This window comes from Pungitius pungitius, chromosome 8 (genome assembly GCF_949316345.1).
Source record: "Pungitius pungitius chromosome 8, fPunPun2.1, whole genome shotgun sequence".
NCBI classification, from domain to species: Eukaryota; Metazoa; Chordata; class Actinopteri; order Perciformes; family Gasterosteidae; genus Pungitius; species Pungitius pungitius.
Window position 1 is genome coordinate 1,313,903 of NC_084907.1, and position 22,077 is coordinate 1,335,979.

Sequence of the window (22,077 nt, forward strand, 5' to 3'; positions counted from 1 at the left end):
AAGGTTTAATACGTTTAATGGTAAATCTGGCCTTCAAAGCGCTTTCCCCGCTGTTGCCTTCATTAACAAATGTTGCACCGCTAAATCCGCTGGATGAGTCCAGGACTCCTTTCAGGTGCTGAAGATTTGAGCAGATGAACAACGCCCATTTTTCAGATATCATTCATACAAGACCCTACTGGTTTTAGATCAGCTATAAGAGTATCCCCCACATCGAAAAACCAGACTGCTAAACCAAATAATTACATACAAGCACAGAAACTGTTGACTCTCCAATGATTATCTGTGTTATAGAACCGGGTGTCATCTGGGTATATGGCTTTATTTCCTGTTTCAGAACTGAGGACACAATAAAGCTCCCTTGGGTATAAGAAAGGAAATGGAGCTACAGACTTTAGGAAGCAGTAGCTGTTTGTCATAAACGTTGACAGCGATGTATCCGTGTGACGGACGGAGGTGGGGTTCCACCTTCATGGGCCGTGTAGGGAAAACATTCACTTTCAATGTGAAACAGCTTAAAATAACGTGCTTCTTTATGTTTTTCAGGTGTCTACAGGGTAAATGCTGTTAGGACTTCCCTGGAGGAAGCTGCTGTGGCAGCTTGATGCTGCTCTCCAGCTGTCTATTGATTTCAGATGACGGACTGAGCCTTCTTTAAGTCTGACTAATAAAATGGAGGCACCAGGTTGTCTGGTCTGAAGAAAATTAAATACAAGAGCAAAGAAATACTTCAATGTTACAACTCATCTTTTTTGCTCACCTGACATGACCCGACCGCATTCATAAAAGCTGACCTGTGGGGTCAGATTTAATGCTCTTCCTGACTCCTGACTTTGATTCTTTGTGTTTAATTAGACAGCTGTGTAATCTCCGTCTCCTTAATGAAGCAGCAGTGATCGCCCTGCAGCTCGTCCCACCTTCAGCTCCTTTAAATTATTCACCAAGACGCCAACGAGGGAAGGGATGGAACTAGTTTCCCTCTCTGCGCCGCTGAGTCTGCTGGAGCATCAGCTGCTGCTGGGAAAACAGGAAGAAAAAAAAAAAAAACAACAATATATACTGCAGCAAAACCAGCCCAAGCGGACCGGTACCCCCACTACCCCCACACACACACACCTTCACACTCACACACACCGTCTCTCTATCTGGCCTCCCTGCTCCTCACACCTCACTGCACTCAGGTTCCTGCAGCAGAGGGACACAGGACCCTGAAATCAAGACTGCCGTTCCCCATCTCTTCACCTCTCCATTCATCGATGCCCCCGCCCCCCCCCCTCCTCCCCCTCGCTCTCTTCCTCCCTTCCCTCCTGCGTCTAATTCTCAAAGCTCAGCACTCCCCTGGCTGCCTTTGCTGAGGGGGGGGGGGGGGGAAGTAATGGAGCAAGAAAAGAAAAGAGGAGGAGCTCGGTTGTTAGTGCGCCACAGAAAAATCCAGCCCCCTCCCCTCCATGCCCAACTGATGACAAGGAGGCTTTTTTTTTTTATTGAGTAGCTCCTCAGCCAATGAGCACACAGTGCCGGGAAATACAGCAGTGGAGCTGCACCGGCTTCCGATGCTGATCTCAGTGTGAACAATGTTGGTCTGTGGTTCCTCTCCCGTCTGATCTGATCTGAGTCAGCAGCTCATTGCGAAGAAAAGTCTCGTCAGGGTGAAACTGGGACCTTCCAGCTGTGGGGTTTCCAGATGTCCCGGATGAACCAAAGTGCAGATTGTTGAGATTCCTTCTTGGTTTTTTTTTTGGTTCTTTCTGCACACCTGACCTTGTTCTCTGCCGGAGGCAGCGCATCTCTATTGAAGGTAAGCAGCCTTTTGTATTTCCCTGTCCGTCCCACACTGCATCATCAGATACTGAGGCTTTGCTGCAGGTTGTCACACAGGCACCTAGCCTCATTACACACATCCTGCCTGAGTGTGCAGGGTAAAAAAAAAGAAGGGAAAAAGCTCTGCAGAGAGAGAAAGAGATGACAAATGGCCCCGGGGGTAATTAGAACGGACCAGTAGCCTTTCTCTTTAACGCACTTGAAGTCATCTCTAATCCGTCTGGGTGGAACTTTAAGTCTTCATGCCATCACGTATGCTGCAGTATTATGTTACATATCAAAAGGAAACATGGGCCACGCTGGGACGTGAGATGCTGCGGCATCCGGAAGATATAAGTATAAGTACCATAAGTATGAACCGGATTTAATTGATAGAAGATAAGTTATTTTAACCTCTAACGGATTTCTTTACAGTATGGCCGTCTTAATGGTAGACGAGAGGGAGCTTACTCTCACACAGTAAAAGCTGTGAGGCGGTGTGTTGCAAAGTCAAATCTGCTGTGCCAGCAGGAGTGAAAAGGCCACGTTAAAGTCTGCGGAGCTCATTGTGTTCCTATTAATTTAATAAGCCAATGAATCTGTGCAAAGTCCATTATGAAATTGTCCCTCTTATGTGGAAGCTGGTGGAAAGAAAAGCTTTTATTAACACGCTGTAACATTTTGCGCATTACATCATCTGATGGGCCCTGATTACAGCTTGACGTTTTTGCTTAATTCATTGCGGGAACCTCCCACATTCCTCTGTTTTTCATATTGATTAAGAACATTTTTTCTTTCTGACCTGGAGGTGTGGGGGCGTGAACAGATACGGTGGTGCGTTGGTTCCTCTGTTCCCCGGGGGTATTATGAGTACACGACTGGGACACTCTGGAGTGTGTGAGCCAAGCGAGGGCTTCCTTTTGGCGTCAGCAGCAGCACTGAAGTGTGGAGCTGCAGTGTGTCCGTGTGCACACATGCACACTGTCACGTGCACCTTTCCTCTCCACCACTTGTATGCCCTGGCCGTGGTGCATTTAGTGTTGCAGTGGATGTTTAACAGCTTACAAGTGTCTTTATATATATATACACTCACCGGCCACTTTATTAGGTACACCTGTCCAACTGCCCGTTAACACTTAATTTCTAAGCAGCCAATCACATGGCGGCAACTCAGTGCATTTAGGCATGTAGACATTGTCAAGACAATCTCCTGCAGTTCAAACCGAGCATCAGTATGGGGAAGAAAGGTGATTTGAGTGACTTTGAACGTGGCATGATTGTTGGTGCCAGAAGGGCTGGTCTGAGTATTTCAGAAACTGCTAATCTACTGGGATTTTCTCGCACAACCATCTCTAGGGTTTACAGAGAATGGTCCGAAAAAGAAAAAACATCCAGTGAGCGGCAGTTCTGTGGGCGGAAATGCCTTGTTGATGCCAGAGGTCAGAGGAGAATGGCCAGACTGGTTCGAGCTGATATAAGGGCAACAGTGACTCAAATAACCACCCGTTACAACCAAGGTGGGCATAAGAGCATCTCTGAACGCACAGTACGTCGAACTTTGAGGCAGATGGGCTACAGCAGCAGAAGACCACACCGGGTGCCACTCCTTTCAGCTAAGAACAGGAAACTGAGGCTACAATTTGCACAAGCTCATCGAAATTGGACAATAGAAGATTGGAAAAACGTTGCCTGGTCTGATGAGTCTCGATTTCTGCTGCGACATTCGGATGGTAGGGTCAGAATTTGGCGTCTACAACATGAAAGCATGGATCCATCCTGCCTTGTATCAACGGTTCAGGCTGGTGGTGGTGGTGTCATGGTGTGGGGAATATTTTCTTGGCACTCTTTGGGCCCCTTGGTACCAATTGAGCATCGTTGCAACGCCACAGCCTACCTGAGTATTGTTGCTGACCATGTCCATCCCTTTATGACCACAATGTACCCAACTTCTGATGGCTACTTTCAGCAGGATAATGCGCCATGTCATAAAGCTGGAATCATCTCAGACTGGTTTCTTGAACATGACAATGAGTTCGCTGTACTCAAATGGCCTCCACAATCAACAGATCTCAATCCAATAGAGCATCTTTGGGATGTGGTGGAACGGGAGATTCGCATCATGGATGTGCAGCCGACAAATCTGCGGCAACTGTGTGATGCCATCATGTCAATATGGACCAAACTCCCTGAGGAATGCTTCCAGCACCTTGTTGAATCTATGCCACGAAGAATTGAGGCAGTTCTGAAGGCAAAAGGGGGTCCAACCCGTTACTAGCATGGGGTACCTAATAAAGTGGCCGGTGAGTGTATATATATATATATCTGTCCCAGTCAGATTGATCACGTCTGTCCAGAAACAAAAAATAAATCGCTGCATCGTGTATAATTCACTAATTGGATTAGATTCAACTTTATTGTCATTGCACACAGTACCGGCACTGAAACAACGAAATGCAGTGTATATGAATAAATGTACAGTGTGAATTATACATGGAGCAGCATATACAGTATATACACTAATACGTATAATGCTGAGCCTCTTCATATACAATTAAGTCATGTATAAAAGGCTACAAGCCTAAAACAGTATTGTGCAGTTTACAATTAGAATAAACTATGGGCTCCTGATTGCTAACATGAAAGTACATATTAAACAAATAAACCATAATGAACACTGCCATGAGCATTTTATTCAAACAGATGGTGTCCCGTGCTCTCGGATCCATAGAAGCGATTGATCACTTCCCAAATCATTATTAGCCTCCTTCAATGGCGATGCTTATTCAGCCCACCGAAATATATCACAACCTGATGGATGGGGTCCCACGACATTTGTTGTTGGCTTCCTGGTCTTCTGCACATTGGATACAGATCAATGGCTGATAAACTCCACCATTGGGTTTCACTTACGTCCATGACTTTGCTCCATCTGCTTTGTTATCAGGTTGTTGTCTTCAGGATATTCTGAATAAGTCCTCCTCAGTTCTTGCAGTAAGTCAGAAGGCCTCATTTGATCTCCTCGCGCTGTTAGCCCTCCTCCTCCTCCTCCTCCTCCTCCTCCTCCTCCTCCTCCTGAGGTGTTGGTACCCGCAGGACGTCCGCTGCTTGATGGTTCATGAAATGGGATTCTGCGCCGCGGCCTTTAATCCTGTGAGCTGCTCTTTCACAAGCTGTCGGGTGCATCAATGTACGCACACTGCTGATGTTCCTCATTTACACCGCAGACACAGTGTTGTGTGTATCGTTAGCGGTACCTAATAGTACCGTGCATGGACACGTTGTGACAGCAGTTCACAAAGCGGCATCTGATGAGACCCGTTGATGCCTGATGTCATGGGAGATGTTTTGTAGACTCCCAAAAGCTCTCTGAGGAAGCTGCTGAGCTCATGTCTCCTTCAGTTTAGTTGAAGTATTTTCTCTGTCATGTGGAGGATTTGAGCATATTTCTCTGCCCGAGAATAGAGTGGTTTTGTTTTACTGTCTGCCTTCAAAACAAGAGGTGCGTAATGCAGCTTTTTGGTTTTTTCTCCTGAAAAATCACCAATCAAAAGATGTACCTTCTTTTCAGTTACTGTGTCAAAAAATGGACGTGGATGCTATAACTTCAGAGGGTTTCCTTGAAGAAAAGAGGCACCAGGTCAAATGCACCATAAAAACTGGAGTAACATCAAAGGCTCGGGGGGGAGGGGGGGGAAACCATTTTATGTACAGACCAAACCAATTTCAGGATCAATTCTTTTTAGCAGATCAATTTTGAGAGCTTCATGGATGATTGAAGTGGGTAAGGTGGCTGTCCACATGCCGCGATGATAAAAGGCTGAAATTCAGGACGCAGAAGATGAATTTCACATTTCTAGTAAGAAGCGGCTTTCTCTTCTTTTGAGTGATTGGCAGCAGAGGTGAAAGGAGAGTTGATATCCTGTGAGTTGCTGCCCATTGTTTTGCTATCCAGTGCACAACTTCACTCTTTTAAATCACTCTCATTGCTTCCACTGCATTGTTTTTCATCCGCAGGCAGAAAAAGAGATGTAAAAACCAACAGCAGACCGACACAGTCTGTGTGACTCACTAGAACCATTGGGCAGAGCATTTAACGGCAAAAGACGGATATTTCTCTCAGGATTGGGAATAGATCAAAAACAGAGCTAAAAGGGAGAGAGCATTGGATTTACATTGATCAGGTGGGCAGAAACAAAACTCCAGATGTTTATGTTGCTCTTTAACGATTCCCAATTGGCCAAAACGAATCGGTAATTGCAGCTTTAGGATGAAGTAGCAATCAAACATGCCAAAGTCCTCTGGTCCCAGTAAAACTTCAACGTAGAAGATTCCACTTGGTAAAATGACCAAGGTGCTGCCCTCTGAATGCCCTCTGAAAATGGAAACTGAAGGCTCTAATGCGAGCCGTTTCCCTGATACCCCTGTAAAACACACACTGCGTGACGAGCCCTCAACGGGTCCCTCTGGGTCCTTTTCTCCAAGCTGACTGTGGAACAACGTCACAAAATACCATTCACGTGTAGGGACTGAATATTTTCTCACTAAATTGACTAATGGGCACCTTATAATAGCAGATAGAGGAGGATCTGTCTTTCTCTCTCTGAGATGATGAAAAGGATTTGCTGATAAAGGGTTTTCTTAATGACACCAATTTGTCCCGTTCTCTTCTGGCACGAAACCATGACACATTTGTACATTTGCTGGAGCAGAAAATGGAAAATGCTGGTGCTTGTATTCACCGCCTTGCCTTTGGCCGAGAGACTTGGTCATAATGTCTTTGCTTCCGTATACATCACTTTCTGTGGGGGAAACCTTCTGTGATGGCCATGTCTTGAGTGCATTATCTAAATGACTGTGATTCTTGAATAAAAGCTGATGTGATGGAGATGTTTGAGGCCGGAGGGGAGGGGAAGAAGGTGGGAAGGATCGGATCATTACTCATAGCACTCGTGTCCCTGCTGGCTTCTCCCTGCTCGTCATTACTTGGCCATGTTGCCCCAGATCTTTGACAGTTGGGCTAATCATACTTTACCTTTTTGTCAAACCAAAACCTTAAACCTTTGCTAAAACTCCAGACACCTTTCTGCACTGAATAACTCTAATGGGTCAAGTCAAATCATTTCCATCAAATGCAAAATATTTGCTAAACTACAATGAAACTTTCTTTTATTTTATATGTCCATGTTCCTGTCTCAGTTACATTTTCATAACCACTGGAAAATGTGCGTTTTCTGTGTGTGAACCAGCTTTAAAGGGACATTTCATTGGAAAGCTATTATGCAGTTTTGTATTTTTGGTAGTATTACCCTCGTGATAAGAATAGTTTTCTACTTGTTTCATGATGTAATCAGATGGAAACCAACTGTGACGTTACACACGCCTGTTTGTTTTTAAGTAATCTACATTTTCCAAATCAATAGAGCTCCATTTTTATTCATGTTTTGTTTATCTTAGAGTTGTAAACCTTCCTCAAAGAATATTAGATCATAAAATCTTATATTATATATATATACTGTATATATATATATATATATATATATATATATAAAATATTAAGTCAAAAATTGAATGAGTTAAAATATGTTTTGTCAGAAAATATCATGGTGAAAAATGTTTAGAGAAAAGTCTGTTGGACAGAAGGCTACAAAAAAAGACTACATATTATAGGTAAAAAAAGTCAGCCTAAAAATGTCATTAAAAGTTGAAACATTAATTGAAAAGGAAGTGAAAATATGTAAAAACATCAGGTCAACACAGAAGAAGCTAAATTAAAGATTTTTTTTGTTTTGAAAAATGTTGAAGAATGAAAAAATGGTAAGGAATATTTTTGAAAAAATAAAAAAATATTAGTTCATTTTTTTTTCTCCATAAAAAGTCAAAAAATGTCATGTAAAAAAAGACAAAAATGATTAGATCCAAAAAGGTTTAGAATAAAATGTCAAAATATGTCTTGGTAAAAAAAAACTAAAAGTATAAAGTGGCTTTTATTACTGCTGATGACAATCCACACACTTTTTAGCAGTACAAATTGCTGCCTAGTTTCTGCTTTGAAAACCTTTATTCTATCGGTCAGTCCCTGCAATGGTTGTAATGGCAACGGTACACGTGAAAATGGCCGCCGCTGTGATCATCCTGCTACTTATTACGCACTGATAGGAATGGGAATGTCTGTCCTACTCTTGCTTTATTTCTATGACCCTCGCGGCCCGTCAAATCGTCCTCGCTCTGCATCTTTGAAAATAATAGAGCCGTTCTTGACTCAGCAGCCTCAGTAATTGTATTTCTTTGCTTTAATAAACTATCTCAAAGGGCAACTCTTTTACTGTCACTGCTGATTGAACTCACGCCATCACGACAACATTGACGGAGCACAGCTCTCCCGTAGTGACACTGTGTGGCGTCATCACGCCAGTAACTCAGTTAGAGTGAAAAAAGCGTCGTCAGAGCGCAGGAGCCGCTCTACACACCCCACGAGTACCCCCCCCCCCCCCATTCCCCCCGCCCCGACACACACACACACACAGCCGGACACAGACCCACTGTCACCCTGTTGACCAACTGCTACTTCAAGACACCCAAACACTGAAGTACAGAGCCAACTGCGACCATATGGTGCTTACTGCTGTCTCCGTGGCAGTAATGATGTACCAGAATCCAACCAGTCCCTCATGTGTGTGTGTGTGTGTGTGTCTGTGTGTGTCTTAGAGAGAGAGAGAGATGCAGAAAGTGTGAGAATAATAGAGGGATGGAAGCAATGAGGGGTGGAAGAAGTGAGGCGTGGCAGGAAATGAAGGGAAGGGTGTGAGCGGTGGAGTGTTGGTCAAACTGCCTCCTGGCTCCGTGTTCCTCTCTCTTACACCCCTGCATTGCAGCACTCCCTGCAGGAGCTGAGGGGGCGCAGTCTTTGCCACATCCTCCCGGCTGCCTGGGAGGAAACGGATCATCTGGACCAAAGCGGCATGTGTTTGCTATCGGGGGGGGGGGGGGGGGGGTGTTTGATAGCGGTTGTAAAAGGGTTAATCCTCAGGCCTGACCCTGAAGATGACTAGTAGAGAGAGAGAGAGAGAGAGAGAGAGAGAGAGAGATTTACTCATTCACAAATGCTCTGAAGACAGTGTGGAGTAAGGGAAGAACTGGACTGTCCCACAATGCACCGGGAGACCGGGTGAACCAATGCAGCTGCGTTGACTCTCCTTGTTTCATCCAAAAGTGCTGAGTCAAGGAGCACAAGTGATCAGTGAAAGCTGGTCAAGAACATCAGCTGATTAGATGTGGTGACCACGTCCAGTCGAATGACAAATCTCTCACACAACTTTATTATCTTGTAATGCTGCTTTGTTTTGTCTCCTAATTATTAATACACATATTTTTGTTGTTTATGTCGACGATCTTAAATCAAAGTGGTTATACAACGAACATGAAGCATACATTAATTCATTTATCTGCAGTAAGACAATATTGAATCACATAAGTGTGTTTTCTCTAGCTTGTAATCTCCTGAATCACAAAAAATCACAAAAAAGTTTGAGTCAACTTTCACGAAGCCGTTCGGAGCACAACAGAACAGATCTCTGGGTAGTTATTTTCACTTGGTGTTGTTCTATTTTTTTAAAACCCTTCCTGAGTCCTTCCTGCTTTACATTTGTTTAAAATCTGGAATTCTGAATGAATACACTTAAAAAATAATTTATTTTACTGGTTTAAAAAATAGCCGTTCAAACATATTCATATCACTCAAAATGCAGCCTTTTGATGAATTCATAAAAAAGCAAAGAAATAAAGAGACCATTATTCTCACATCACATATATGGTCTCTCTCTCTCTCTCTTTTTTGTGCTGAAAATGTATTTCACAGTGAAGTCTTGGTTTACCCTAAATCTACTTTTCAGTGGATTAAGTTGTAACTATTGCCAAGTTGTTTCCGATGCCAAAGACGATTTACAGTGAGTGCTGCTGTACCTTGCATTGAATGCTGTGTATATTGCATAATACCTTCCTGTAGGAACTTTCCATTGAGACAGAACAATGAGCGTTGTGGGCACAATATCAGGCCCCCGAACTGCGTCTGCTTCCACTTTGACCACATTAGTTTTGCCAGTGGTCACTCGCTGCCAGCAACATTAAAACAACTGGAAATACAGCAAGTGAATCAGAGAAAACCTAATGTGGCTCTTCAAAAGGTACCAAAATCCAACAATCACCTTGGTTCAACGTTTCAAGGACCAATGTCTGTATTTGTCACATTTTTCCATGTTAATGTGTCCAGGTGACTAAAATGACTGAGCGAGCTACAATGTGACCACATCAGTCATCAATGTGCGCCCACTGAAAGTCTTTGTTTTAATGTGTAACCTAATGTAAAATCTTTGGTGGTGTCTACATTGTCGAACACATGTAATTCATCTGCAGTAATATTGAAATATTTCACATAACACTCTGTACTGCAACTCTCCAACTCTCACTAACTGGTTCATCAATTTTCTTCTTAATATATGACACATGATACAAAAAACGTTCCGTGATGTTGTCAGACACTCACAACAACAATCTGAGCCTCTCAGCGGCAAGAAAATACACTGTGAGAGGAAGGACTTTGAAGGAGTTGCCCCCGGCGATCATATTACAGCATGTTCAGTGTAACGCGTTATCCCTCATTACTGGTCCCACTCCAAACATCGTGGTCCACAAAAATATGGGGAAATTTTACGCAATTAGTTCAGAGAAGTAACTGTGACACCTCAGGCAGTGAATGGTCCGACATGTAATCCTCAGTCAACTGTCTTGTTTGCGCTTTAGCTCTTGTTTTTGAACAAGCAAAATATTACTCATATATGCTTGTAGGTGTTTTTGTTCTATTCAAACTGTTTCTCGGTTCCCTCTTTTTTGTCCTCTAAAGATCCAGTGGAAACATATTTTGCTATTCACTTTAGGAGGCACAACATGTGATGTTTGTATCCTTGCTCATTTAACTTCTGGGCAAAATAGAAGCTTTCTCATGTTAACCAGTTAGCCAGTTAGCCAGGCTAGCTCCACAATTTGTGTTTACAACCCCACCCATGTTATTTCTCTTCACACAAGTAAATGTAGATCCATCCCTTTAAAGAACTTCAAGGTTAAATGTAGTTCATGGAACGTATGCCACCATGAACATAGGAATATACCCCACCATGAACATAGGAATATACCCCACCATGAACATAGGAACATACCCCACCATGAACATAGGAATATACCCCACCATGAACATAGGAACATACCCCACCATGAACATAGGAATATACCCCACCATGAACATAGGAATATACCCCACCATGAACATAGGAATATACCCCACCATGAACATAGGAATATACCCCACCATGAACATAGGAATATACCCCACCATGAACATAGGAACATACCCCACCATGAACATAGGAACATACCCCACCATGAACATAGGAACATACCCCACCATGAACATAGGAACATACCCCACCATGAACATAGGAACATACCCCACCATGAACATAGGAACATACCCCAACATGAACATAGGAACATACCCCACCATGAACATAGGAATATACCCCACCATGAACATAGGAACATACCCCACCATGAACATAGGAATATACCCCACCATGAACATAGGAATATACCCCACCATGAACATAGGAATATACCCCACCATGAACATAGGAACATACCCCACCATGAACATAGGAATATACCCCACCATGCACATAGGAACATACCCCACCATGAACATAGGAATATACCCCACCATTAACATAGGAATATACCCCACCATGAACATAGGAATATACCCCACCATGAACATAGGAACATACCCCACCATGAACATAGGAACATACCCCACCATGAACATAGGAACATACCCCACCATGATCATAGGAGCATACCCCACCATGAACATAGGAACATACCCCACCATGAACATAGGAATATACCCCACCATGAACATAGGAATATACCCCACCATGAACATAGGAACATACCCCACCATGAACATAGGAACATACCCCACCATGAAGATAGGAACATACTCCACCATGAAGATAGGAACATACTCCACCATGAACATAGGAATATACCCCACCATGAACATAGGAACATACCCCACCATGAACATAGGAATATACCCCACCATAAACATAGGAATATACCCCACCATGAACATAGGAATATACCCCACCATGAACATAGGAACATACCCCACCATGAACATAGGAACATACCCCACCATGAACATAGGAACATACCCCACCATGAACATAGGAATATACCCCACCATGAACATAGGAATATACCCCACCATGAACATAGGAATATACCCCACCATGAACATAGGAATATACCCCACCATGAACATAGGAACATACCCCACCATGAACATAGGAACATACCCCACCATGAACATAGGAATATACCCCACCATGAACATAGGAATATACCCCACCATGAACATAGGAACATAGCGATCCTGAACAGTTTTGAAAGAAGCTGCCTCTGTGTTACTTATTTTGGGAAAACAACACGATGAGACAAATATCTCAGGGCTCTACAGGAATAAAATTGTGCTTGGCTATGCGGCACACTTGTGTGAGATCCCTGCCCCTCTCAGGCAGAAAGAGCTCACTGCAGTCCCACAAGGAGCAAGAGGAGGCTGCTGACAGCTGCCAGCTGAGCGTACGGAGAGGTATTTCCCTGAGGAGAGGGTTAGGTGTTTGAGGAGATGGTTAGGTGTTTGAGGAGATGGTTAGGTGCTTGAGGAGATGGTTAGGTGTTTGAGGAGATGGCCCGATTCTGGATCTTTCGCTACACTTCCCTCACATGTATGTTTGAAGATGAACTGGTTTTAACCGAACACTGTGGGCTTCTGCAGGGTCTGTGTGCATTGTAACCGGAGAGTCTGCTTTGCAATCTGCTCACTTCCAAACGTCATTGACACATCTCTGGAGGGATCAGTGAGTGGCAGACAAGTTGACCTAATCATTCTTGATCCCAGATGTTCGCTCTGAATGAGTTTCTCGGGGAACGGTCCCACCAGAGGGTTTATATCGCACTTCCGAGATCAATTGCAGGGATCCAATTAATCGTATGAGCTCATTGTGATACTATTTGAGGCTGATGTGGTTTAAAGTCAGCACACCCTCTGTCGGCCATCCTGCTACTTGCTTGATCTCCATCCCTGACCTACGCAAACTGTCTTTATTCAAACAAAACACACACACACACACACACACACTAGAACTTGTGCACATAGATCTTTTACAACTGCCCTGCAATGCTCGACCAAAGAGTGGCATGCTGCAATCAGCTGTGTGAGCAGCATCGTAAATGAGGTTGGGGAGAGCAAAAGCGAGAGAGAGACAAATAGGGGGGGGGGGGGGGGGGTAAGAGGCTGTGTGCACAAGTACATTGAGGGAGCGAGACAGAAACGGAGCAGGGAGGTGTGTGATGGGAGGGTGGAAAATGGGGGTGATGGTGTGCATTGGACGAGGAGGGTGGGGGGGGGGGGTGTGGAGCAGGAGGAAGAGGAGGGGTGCAGTGCTGCAGTGGAGAGAAGTGAGAGGAGACTGCAGTCTCTGCTTATGGGAGACATCAGGCTATGCTACCACCGCTCTGAGGGACCGTAGATACAGCTGTAGTCATTGATATTAGATGGGCCACCTCACAAAGCATCTGAATACCGCATCTGAACGGTGAGTTTTGTTCTGGAGATCTTTTTTTCAAACGAGGTTGCAGATATATGTGAATACATCGGGAATGTAGGATTAGCAGATAAGATATCTCAGAGGACCTCCTCTGCATTCTCAAACTAAGTGAGTGAGGATGAACTGTGTTATCTGTACGTGAATATATTCTTGTGAGTCAGGATGTGTGTGTGTGTGTTTTTTTTTTTTCACCTGTGCGTGTGGCTGAGTGATGCTGTCCAGCGGTGAGCTGCATAAATGGCAGATAAGGTTTGAGTGCTGATGGGTCAGAGGTAAACACATGTCTAGAACTAGAAAGAGGGGCCATAGATGTGGGATTGGTGTATTTTTGCGTTTAGCCAATTTCCATATCACTGATAAATTGAGTGCAACTCCCGAAAGTTTAGTGTGTTGAGTTATTTCGAATTAAGAATAACTGCGCATGTTTAGAGGTGATTAGAGGGGAGGATTTCTACTACAGATATCAAGTGTTTCAGGTAAAACTTTGATCCCAATCACCATAAATCAGTCGCCACTCGCCCTTCGGCAGGGACTTGAAGCTGGCTTTGAGCCATCTGGTTATTCGATTGGCTGGTCAGCTCGGCTACAGGCGGGTTGGATGGCTGACAGACAGCATGAGGATTGCTTAGCAACAATAATCTGCCGGCCCAGATCACTCAAAACTCTGCTGGGTCGAACGGCTCAGATTTGACCACGAATCCTTCCTCGCCCCGAATAGGCCACGCGGAAATACACATGTTGGAATGCAAAGGTGATCGATCTGTGGCCCGCGAGTCGGAGAAGATGAGGTTACATCACGAGTGTGTTTGCCGACCACAGAGAAGCCGTCTGATTCGGGTTCATGCTGTGATACGGGCATCCTCCCGTGCACTGTGAGCACATCTCGATAGAAATGTCTCCCTGTACATCACTGGTGGTGAGAAGCCCTGCACCCAAATGATGTTGCTGCTCATTTCTTTTATACTGAGAAGGATCGTTTGCTTCTAGCGCTTTAATGGTGGATTGAGATGGCAAAAGAATAGCAATGGACATTTGACTTGAGATCACACACACACACACACACTCAGACAAGTTGTTGATGTATTTTATTTGACTCTGTCTGTCTCTACACAGTAGTAGAAATTATATCAGGAGAATTTAAAAGAGAGTAAATCACATAATGCTCTCTGGGTGTGCTTGAACATGCATTATTTGCTTTTACGATTTTCCCCCTGATGCCATGAACGCAGCGTTCAAACCTCTGTTCCTGTTGTTCACAGCAGGAGCCTATTATTTGTATTAATAAATGCTAATATAAGAGCTAATAATGAAAATTCTAATCAAAGGTGATTAAATGCTTCGGTTGTTAGATGCGTCCAGTTTTCTGCATTGTATCTTTAGCTTTATTTTGGGCCAAGAAGGAACAATAAAATAAGCAGACACACTTAGACCAGAGCTTTACCATTGTCATCAATGCTAATACCTTTCTGGTGTCACATCTCAAAGAGAGGATAGACAGTAACATAATATAATGCCCACTTGAGGCTTAGAGGTAAATTGATTTTGTTTTGCGAAAGATGACGTTTCCAGAGGAGAGAGAAGGTGAATCATTGCATCATTTAAATCTTTTATGCTGAAACCAATTGAATGAAATGAACGAAAGCCTCATTATTTATTTTTAGTTAACAGTCAAAAGAGGAGATCTAAATTACGGACGTCTATCAGCCTGCTAGCTTAGCTCATCATAAATAATAAATACTAGAATCAGATCGCCTGGCACTGTCCAAAAGTAACACAATGAATGGGTTCCACGCCACCTCTATTGTACAGCTCACCAACTAACAAATCATATGTAACTTGTGTGATTCAAAAGCAGGAATTGGGATTTGTTTTTAACTCTTTTCAAATCCACGTGTTGAAGCGGGAGACGTAATCACCTTAGTTTCTGCTGCCGGCTCTCACCGGCAGTAAAGTCTCACATCATCAGCATAATGTGCGTGATTAGTTTAAAGCTTCATTGTGACCTGCGCTCATTAATGTGACCCGTTTCTGTTTAATCTTTCTTTGACAGTGGACATTGTTGTTGTTAGTGCTCCCAGTTTGTTTCTGCGTCCCTCCATCTTCCACAGAGCCGAGTTGCACCTTTATTATCATGCTCGTTAATGGAGGAACAACCGTAAAAAAGCTTTGATCGGTCAACATTTCCACATTGAGAGAATGAACGTAGTTCAGCGTAACAGCTGGAGAGAGGAGGAAACCAGTGCTCTACACATTCCCAACTCATCAAATACATCCCCTCTTTGGAGTCTGTTCAGCACGTGCACGGCTGCCTCAGGTGGCCCTGTTGATCGTGACGAGTTGAGGAGGAGGGGGATTTATTCTTGACAGAGCGTGGAAAGACTTTCATTCAGGAGTCTGCTGTTTGTTTATTTCCCAAATATTAACCAATCGTTCAAGTGTTTTGAGTCTTATTGGTTTTCTTGGTAATTAATCTACTTTTTAGTTTTTCCATCTAGTCTCTCTCTGGTTTCCCACTTGGCCAAAAGAAGACATGACATTAAAACTTCTTCTATCGTTGAGCTTATGGAGAGAAGTATTTTATTACGATTGAATTGGCTTTTGTTCCACATCTCACCCGTGAGGTCGTGACACTGATTTTCTTATCTTTCCCCCTCCCCGTCTGATCCGTGTGCCTCAGGGACGCCGCGCCTAGTCTTTGACGATGAAGTTCAACCTGTTCAGAACGGCACAGGCCGTGGCGGCCGCCGAGCCCACCGGTGTCACCGCCGCCACCGCGGCTCCCACCCAGGCCTTCGTCTCCACCTCGGCGCCGGACACCTCCGGCTCCAACAACACAGAGATCAGCAAGAACGACATGTTTGAGGAGATCAAGAGCAAATTCCTGAACGAAATTGATAAAATCCCACGTGAGTGACCCTGCTTCCGGCCGGGATTCCAAGTGCTCTCCATTCCAGCCAATCCCCACCATTGCTCTCTTGTCTTTGTAACCGACAGTGCCTCCCTGGGCTCTGATTGCCATCGCTGTGGTGGCCGCGTTGCTCGTCCTCACCTGCTGCTTCTGCATCATCAAAAAATGCTGCTGCAAGAAGAAGAAGAATAAGAAAGGAAAGAAGGGCAAGGATGGCTTCAATATGAAGAACATGCAGGGCGAGGTATGCCAACATCGGGGTGACAGAATGTTCTGGGTGCAGTTTGGCCACTTCTATACTCCATCTAATTCATCATTGTTTTATGGTTTGTCGTGATGTATTACTGCATTTCTATTCATTGAAATATGTCTCCAGCTAACCCAATTTGATCTTTCACCAGCAGCATTTGTGTCCCGAGCTGTAGAGGACACAAGGAGAGCGCTCTTCCCCTCCTTTAATTTGATGTTGTTGTTGTGGTCGTCAAACATGTGACGTACTCCATTGTGGCCCGAGGGTGAAAAATGACACACTTTGTCGCCGGGTGGCAAAGAATAATGAGCACCACGGAGGCTAAAGTTTCCTCTGGCAAGTCGCAAACGTGTTTTGTACGATCAAAATGATGGATAAAGGCCTGACACCTGCAAATATAATATATAAGTGAATCAGAGGATGAATAACAGAAGAGCCAGTGATTTATTTGAGAACTAATCAGCTAAAACCAGCAGAGATTGCCCTGACCTCCAGCGACAGCTAATTAATGCAATCAATCACGTCCACGAAGTCCACGAATGCGTCGTCGCCAGACGAGAACTAGAGTGTCATCATTTCTCACCATGGTTGTGTAGCGGTGGCGTTGACGGCCTCTCTTCTCGCAGTGTGTTTGCTGTCTCGTGAGTTGAATCTGTTCCTCTCTCTGCTCTCCCCCCCCCTGCTTTGTGTCTGTCTTTGTGTGTGCCTCGTGTTTCTTGACTGTGGTGGACTCCCGCCTCTACGGTAGGTGGACAGCTCACAGTGACGCTCTCCGGCCACCCGGTCGGAGGGGGGTTTCATGGAATGAAAGTCGTAGCTTCCTTTGCAACTCTTTTTTTAATTTTTTTTTTTTTTTATATTTGTTATGATGGCTTGAGAATGTGACAATGGAAAGCTATGATCTGCTCCATAAACCGCAGAGAGGAGTATCTAACCATCCAATGCATTGTTTCCTGGGACAATGCAACTGTTACTCACACCAATATGGAAAGTATTGGACTAAGAGATGATATGCAAGACACGTTTAACTCTATAACCCATGCATGTGATAAAGGGCATGGTTGGTTGTTTGGGAGACATGGAAACGGTGATGATGAAACTGCATGAAGAGACAAATTACTTGCCAATCTGTCCTTTTTGCATTACAAGGCACAAGGAGGAGGTAGGATGTAAAGACACTGGCTAGCCTGAGAAAAGAAGAGACAGAAGGACATTTTAAAGTCACGATCGCCTTGGCAACAACGTTTTAATTGAACTATGACAATAACACTGCAGCTATGACTACATTGAGCTGGCTGATTTTGTCCTGAAATATGAGTTAGTTATGAACCTAAGGTTAAACAAAGCAGTGTTTCTTTCACAGCCAGCTCCTTGCACTGAATAGAATGTCTAATGTTCCTTTTCATATCTTAATATGCATTGCTTTCGCTGTTGTAGGCTAGTTCCTTGAGGGTTTTGATGTAAAGATTTGGTGAAATCAAAGCCCTTATACAAACAAGAGAGCTAACATCTGATCTCATTGGAAAACCTTCACACCCTTCTTAGTGAACCTGGCATGCAAAGCCTCCCCTGACTCAGGCTGTCACTTTACTGTGAGCATGTCGAGGGAATCAAGCCCAAAATACACAGGGTCGACCAGAAGTGTGGAATAAATAAAGTCCAAACATGTATTTGTGGGTTTCTCACCTTGTAAATAATAAATCCCAGGTTATTATCATCAAGTGCTGTGCAGGTAAGCAGGTAAGCAGTAACCCAAACATGTATCTCCCACGTCAAAACGTCCCGGAGCTCCAGTGTCTGTGGCATGCTGGCTGCTGTAGGGAGCCTTATTGTCCTTATCCCCAAACCCCCCCACTGCCTGACCTTTGACATCCTGCTTTGTTCTTGTCACATTCACATCACAGATACACCAGGACGACGAAGACGACGAGGAGGGAGAAACCGGACTGACGGAGGAGGAGAAAGAGGAGGAGGAGAAGGAAGAAGAGAAGCTGGGGAAGCTGCAATATTCTATAGATTATGATTTTGAAAATGCAAAGGTATGTGGTGGTCCCTGGTGAATATATTACACACATTGCCAAGCTCCAAAGTCGTTTTGAAGCATTGTGAACTATCAGATATGCACCAAATAAAACAACAGGGACCACAATAATAGGTGTACTCTAAATGGCTCAGTTCATTAATAATTTGCTGAAATGGTGTCGTGTATGGCTCAAACACATTCACAGATCTTATGCTACGGTACAGTAAGACCACGAGATGAGGTCTTGTGACAAACGTCTCCGGTCGGGCAAGAAGTTTGTGGAGATTGATGGCGAGCCTCAAGATGTCATGTGATGCTATATTACCAATCTGTGCAGCAGTGACCCTGACAGAAATGGAGACACCTGCCAACCTTGGATTTATTTGGCCTGATGAAATTCTGATATCCGTCTCTTGCACCCTGCACGCAGCTCACAGTTGGCATCCTTCAAGCTGCCGACCTCATATCTATGGATTCGGGTGGAACCTCCGATCCGTACGTCAAGGTCCAGCTCTTACCCGAGAAGAAGAAGAAGTATGACACCAAAGTCCACAAGAAAACACTGAACCCTGTCTTCAACGAGACTTTTGTGTTCAAGGTAAGTCCTGATGCTGGTGGAGCAGCTATGCGTCGTTCTTCGGCACAGATTTGGCACGAATTGATTAGGAAGAGAGAATCAGAGATTCATGCTTATGTAGGAGGAGGAGTAAGTTTGGGTTTTTGTACACAAATAATCGTCCCAACCCACTGGTCCCTTTGATGTTCATGCAGGTCCTTGCAACATTCAGTACATGCCGCTCCTTCCTGCCTCTACTAATGAAAGCCGCAGAGGCTTTACAAGTAGCTCCGGGTCTCACTGGAAGCTTGGCCTACGAGTGCAAAAATACATTATTTTTGCTGATCAACTCTTCTAGATACAGCTAGGAGATGCTGATAGCAACATTGAGGGCTTCACAGGGAAGGTTTATTTCAGCACTGTCTTACTTTCTGAAGGTGGTGACGCAGTTCCGTCCCAGGATGGTCGAATGCATAATTCTCATCTTCATTTAGCAAAGTTTTAGGATCTTTAATAATATCTTATAGTCTTAAACATTGAGATGATATGGAAATGGATTATTTCATGTTATCTAAATATTTGGTAAATACAAGGTGTGCTTTCTCTGATAATTCTTTAGTTCCGTCAATTTCATGGCAGCTCTTTATGAATTCAGCCATTCACTGGTAGCAGCATCATGTATGGATGATGTAACAAAGCGTTCAGGGCAGGCGGCAGACAGGGGGGGGGGGATCCAGCAAGGGGCAAAGGTCACTACGATCAGGCAGTCGCAGGGAATAACGCTCGGAAGCGTTCACAGTAGTGAATGTGTTGTGTGACTGTGGCTTAAATGGGTGTTTGAGGTGCAGGTGTGTGTAACCAGTGCAGTGCAGGTGTGTGGTGTAATCGGTCCAGGGAGATGCATGATGGGGAATGTAGAGCTGAGAGGTTACAGAGTCGGTGTTAATGTTTCAAACATGGCTCTTAATTGTATTAAATGTCCTTCTCTTTTTACTGTATGCTTTGATGGGGTTAATGGTTTCATGTGAAACACCTGAAATGCCTTGTTGTTAAAAATGGGGCTGTACAAGTGCACCGTTTTCCCAAACTCCTTATTATTTGACTTTCAGCATCACTCATGGAATTCTACCTCAATCCCTGAGGTACAAAACCACAAAGCATTGTGTCTGTCACTCAGGTGCCCTACGAGGAGCTCGGGGGGAAGATTCTGTCCATGTCTGTCTATGACTACGACCGATTTTCCAAACATGACGTCATTGGAGAGGTGAAGATTCCCATGAACACCATCGACCTGGGACGACCGATCGAGGAGTGGAAGGATCTGGAGAGCGCCGATCAAGAGGAGGTGCTGTGAACACTAAACTTTCAATGTCAATACAAAATAGAAAATCATAACGGCCTTTATTTTGAGCACCGGATGATGTCACCGTGAGGCCATCGTGCCGTCAGTTAACCTCTGTCCATCATCATGATGATGTCATTCTGTCTCGTCTCTCTCTCTGTTTGGACCGATTAGCCCGAGAAACTCGGTGACATCTGCATCTCCCTCCGTTATGTCCCCACCGCCGGGAAACTCACCGTCTGCATCCTGGAGGCAAAGAACTTGAAGAAGATGGATGCCTGTGGATTGTCTGGTAGAGAAAAGTTACAAGTTTAAAAACACATGACACAAAATGAAATACATTTGAAAGGATCGCTGCATACATGAAACAGTGGTAAGAATCAAATATGAAGAAGAGAAGGCTCTGAACAATTTCAATGTATTAAAAAATATTAAAACTATCAAGAATACACTACATTTCAATCAGTATTGTGTACCGATGCACCAGCTTTCAAACAAGCTTGCAACACAAAATGAGTACCAGCAGATAGACAAAGTGGGCTCATTGCAGCCTTTGGACAACCAGAGATACCAGGATGCAACCAGAACATTGCAAACAGGATGTTTTTCATTGCTGATCACACTGATCACCATTTTCAGATCCGTACGTTAAGATCCAGCTCCTGCAGGGGGGTAAGCGTCTGAAGAAAAAGAAGACGACAGTGAAGAAGAACACCCTGAACCCTTACTACAATGAATCCTTCAGCTTTGAAATCCCACTGGAACAGATGCAGGTACGGTGCTTGTTAAACAAGTTAAATATAGAAAGTGGTGTTTGATGTTTCTTTAATTTGAAAGGGATTTACAAGCAGATTGCAAGCACTTTCTATACGAAGTCACACGTTCTCTCTTGTGCCCTTCGTAGAAAATCTTAGTGGCGGTCACAGTGTTTGATTATGACAAGATCGGTAAGAACGACGCCATTGGAAAGATCTTCGTGGGCAGCAAGGCGTCTGGCCTCGGTCTGAAGCACTGGTCCGACATGCTGTCCAATCCGCGCCGCCCCATCGCCCAGTGGCATCCGTTGCAGCCAGAGGAGGACATCGACGGTCAGCTGGCATCCTTGAATGCAAAGAAGTAACGTGCTCCACCAACCAACCGGTGCACTGACTCAGAATTCCAACCCCCGCCCTCTACTTTGCATGAAAACCATGACTTAACACGTGACTGCTCGTCATGAAACCCGCTCAGCAAAAAAGAGACATCTTAGAATATCCCCTCATTAACTGTTGAGTCGAAAACCAACTCTTTTTAAGCTTCTCATTTCACACATTGGTGTTTGCTGGAGAGAGTGGCGTTGAGTTATGGGTGACTGGTTCACAGATGATCGACTGGTGGTCTTTCTTTCATTTGAAGAAACTCCGAAACTGATTCTTAGGGTGCTGACACTGAACGAATGTCTTGGTGAAGACAATGCTGGAAATAAAGCTTTAGTTTAT

The 22,077-nt window shown here is 44.2% G+C and overlaps 1 protein-coding gene across 3 annotated transcripts; it reads left to right on the top strand.

Annotated features, from left to right (window-relative positions):
* The first annotated feature begins 1,513 nt into the window (after nucleotides 1-1,513).
* On the top strand, nucleotides 1,514-22,069 carry LOC119229892 (synaptotagmin-2-like). Of its 3 annotated transcripts, none has more exons than XM_037490696.2 (9): nucleotides 1,514-1,798; nucleotides 16,198-16,426; nucleotides 16,515-16,672; nucleotides 18,583-18,717; nucleotides 19,132-19,299; nucleotides 20,435-20,602; nucleotides 20,774-20,891; nucleotides 21,239-21,372; nucleotides 21,504-22,069. In XM_037490696.2, the coding sequence occupies exons 2-9, from the start codon at nucleotides 16,222-16,224 to the stop codon at nucleotides 21,717-21,719; spliced, it is 1,302 nt and encodes a 433-aa protein (XP_037346593.2). In that variant the 5' UTR covers nucleotides 1,514-1,798; nucleotides 16,198-16,221; the 3' UTR covers nucleotides 21,720-22,069. The 3 variants fall into 3 exon arrangements, with proteins under 3 accessions (XP_037346593.2, XP_037346595.2, XP_037346594.2); XM_037490698.2 differs by having other exon boundaries at nucleotides 1,515-1,798; nucleotides 18,592-18,717; XM_037490697.2 differs by lacking the exon at nucleotides 1,514-1,798 and adding an exon at nucleotides 13,333-13,508.
* The last annotated feature ends 8 nt before the right edge of the window (nucleotides 22,070-22,077 follow it).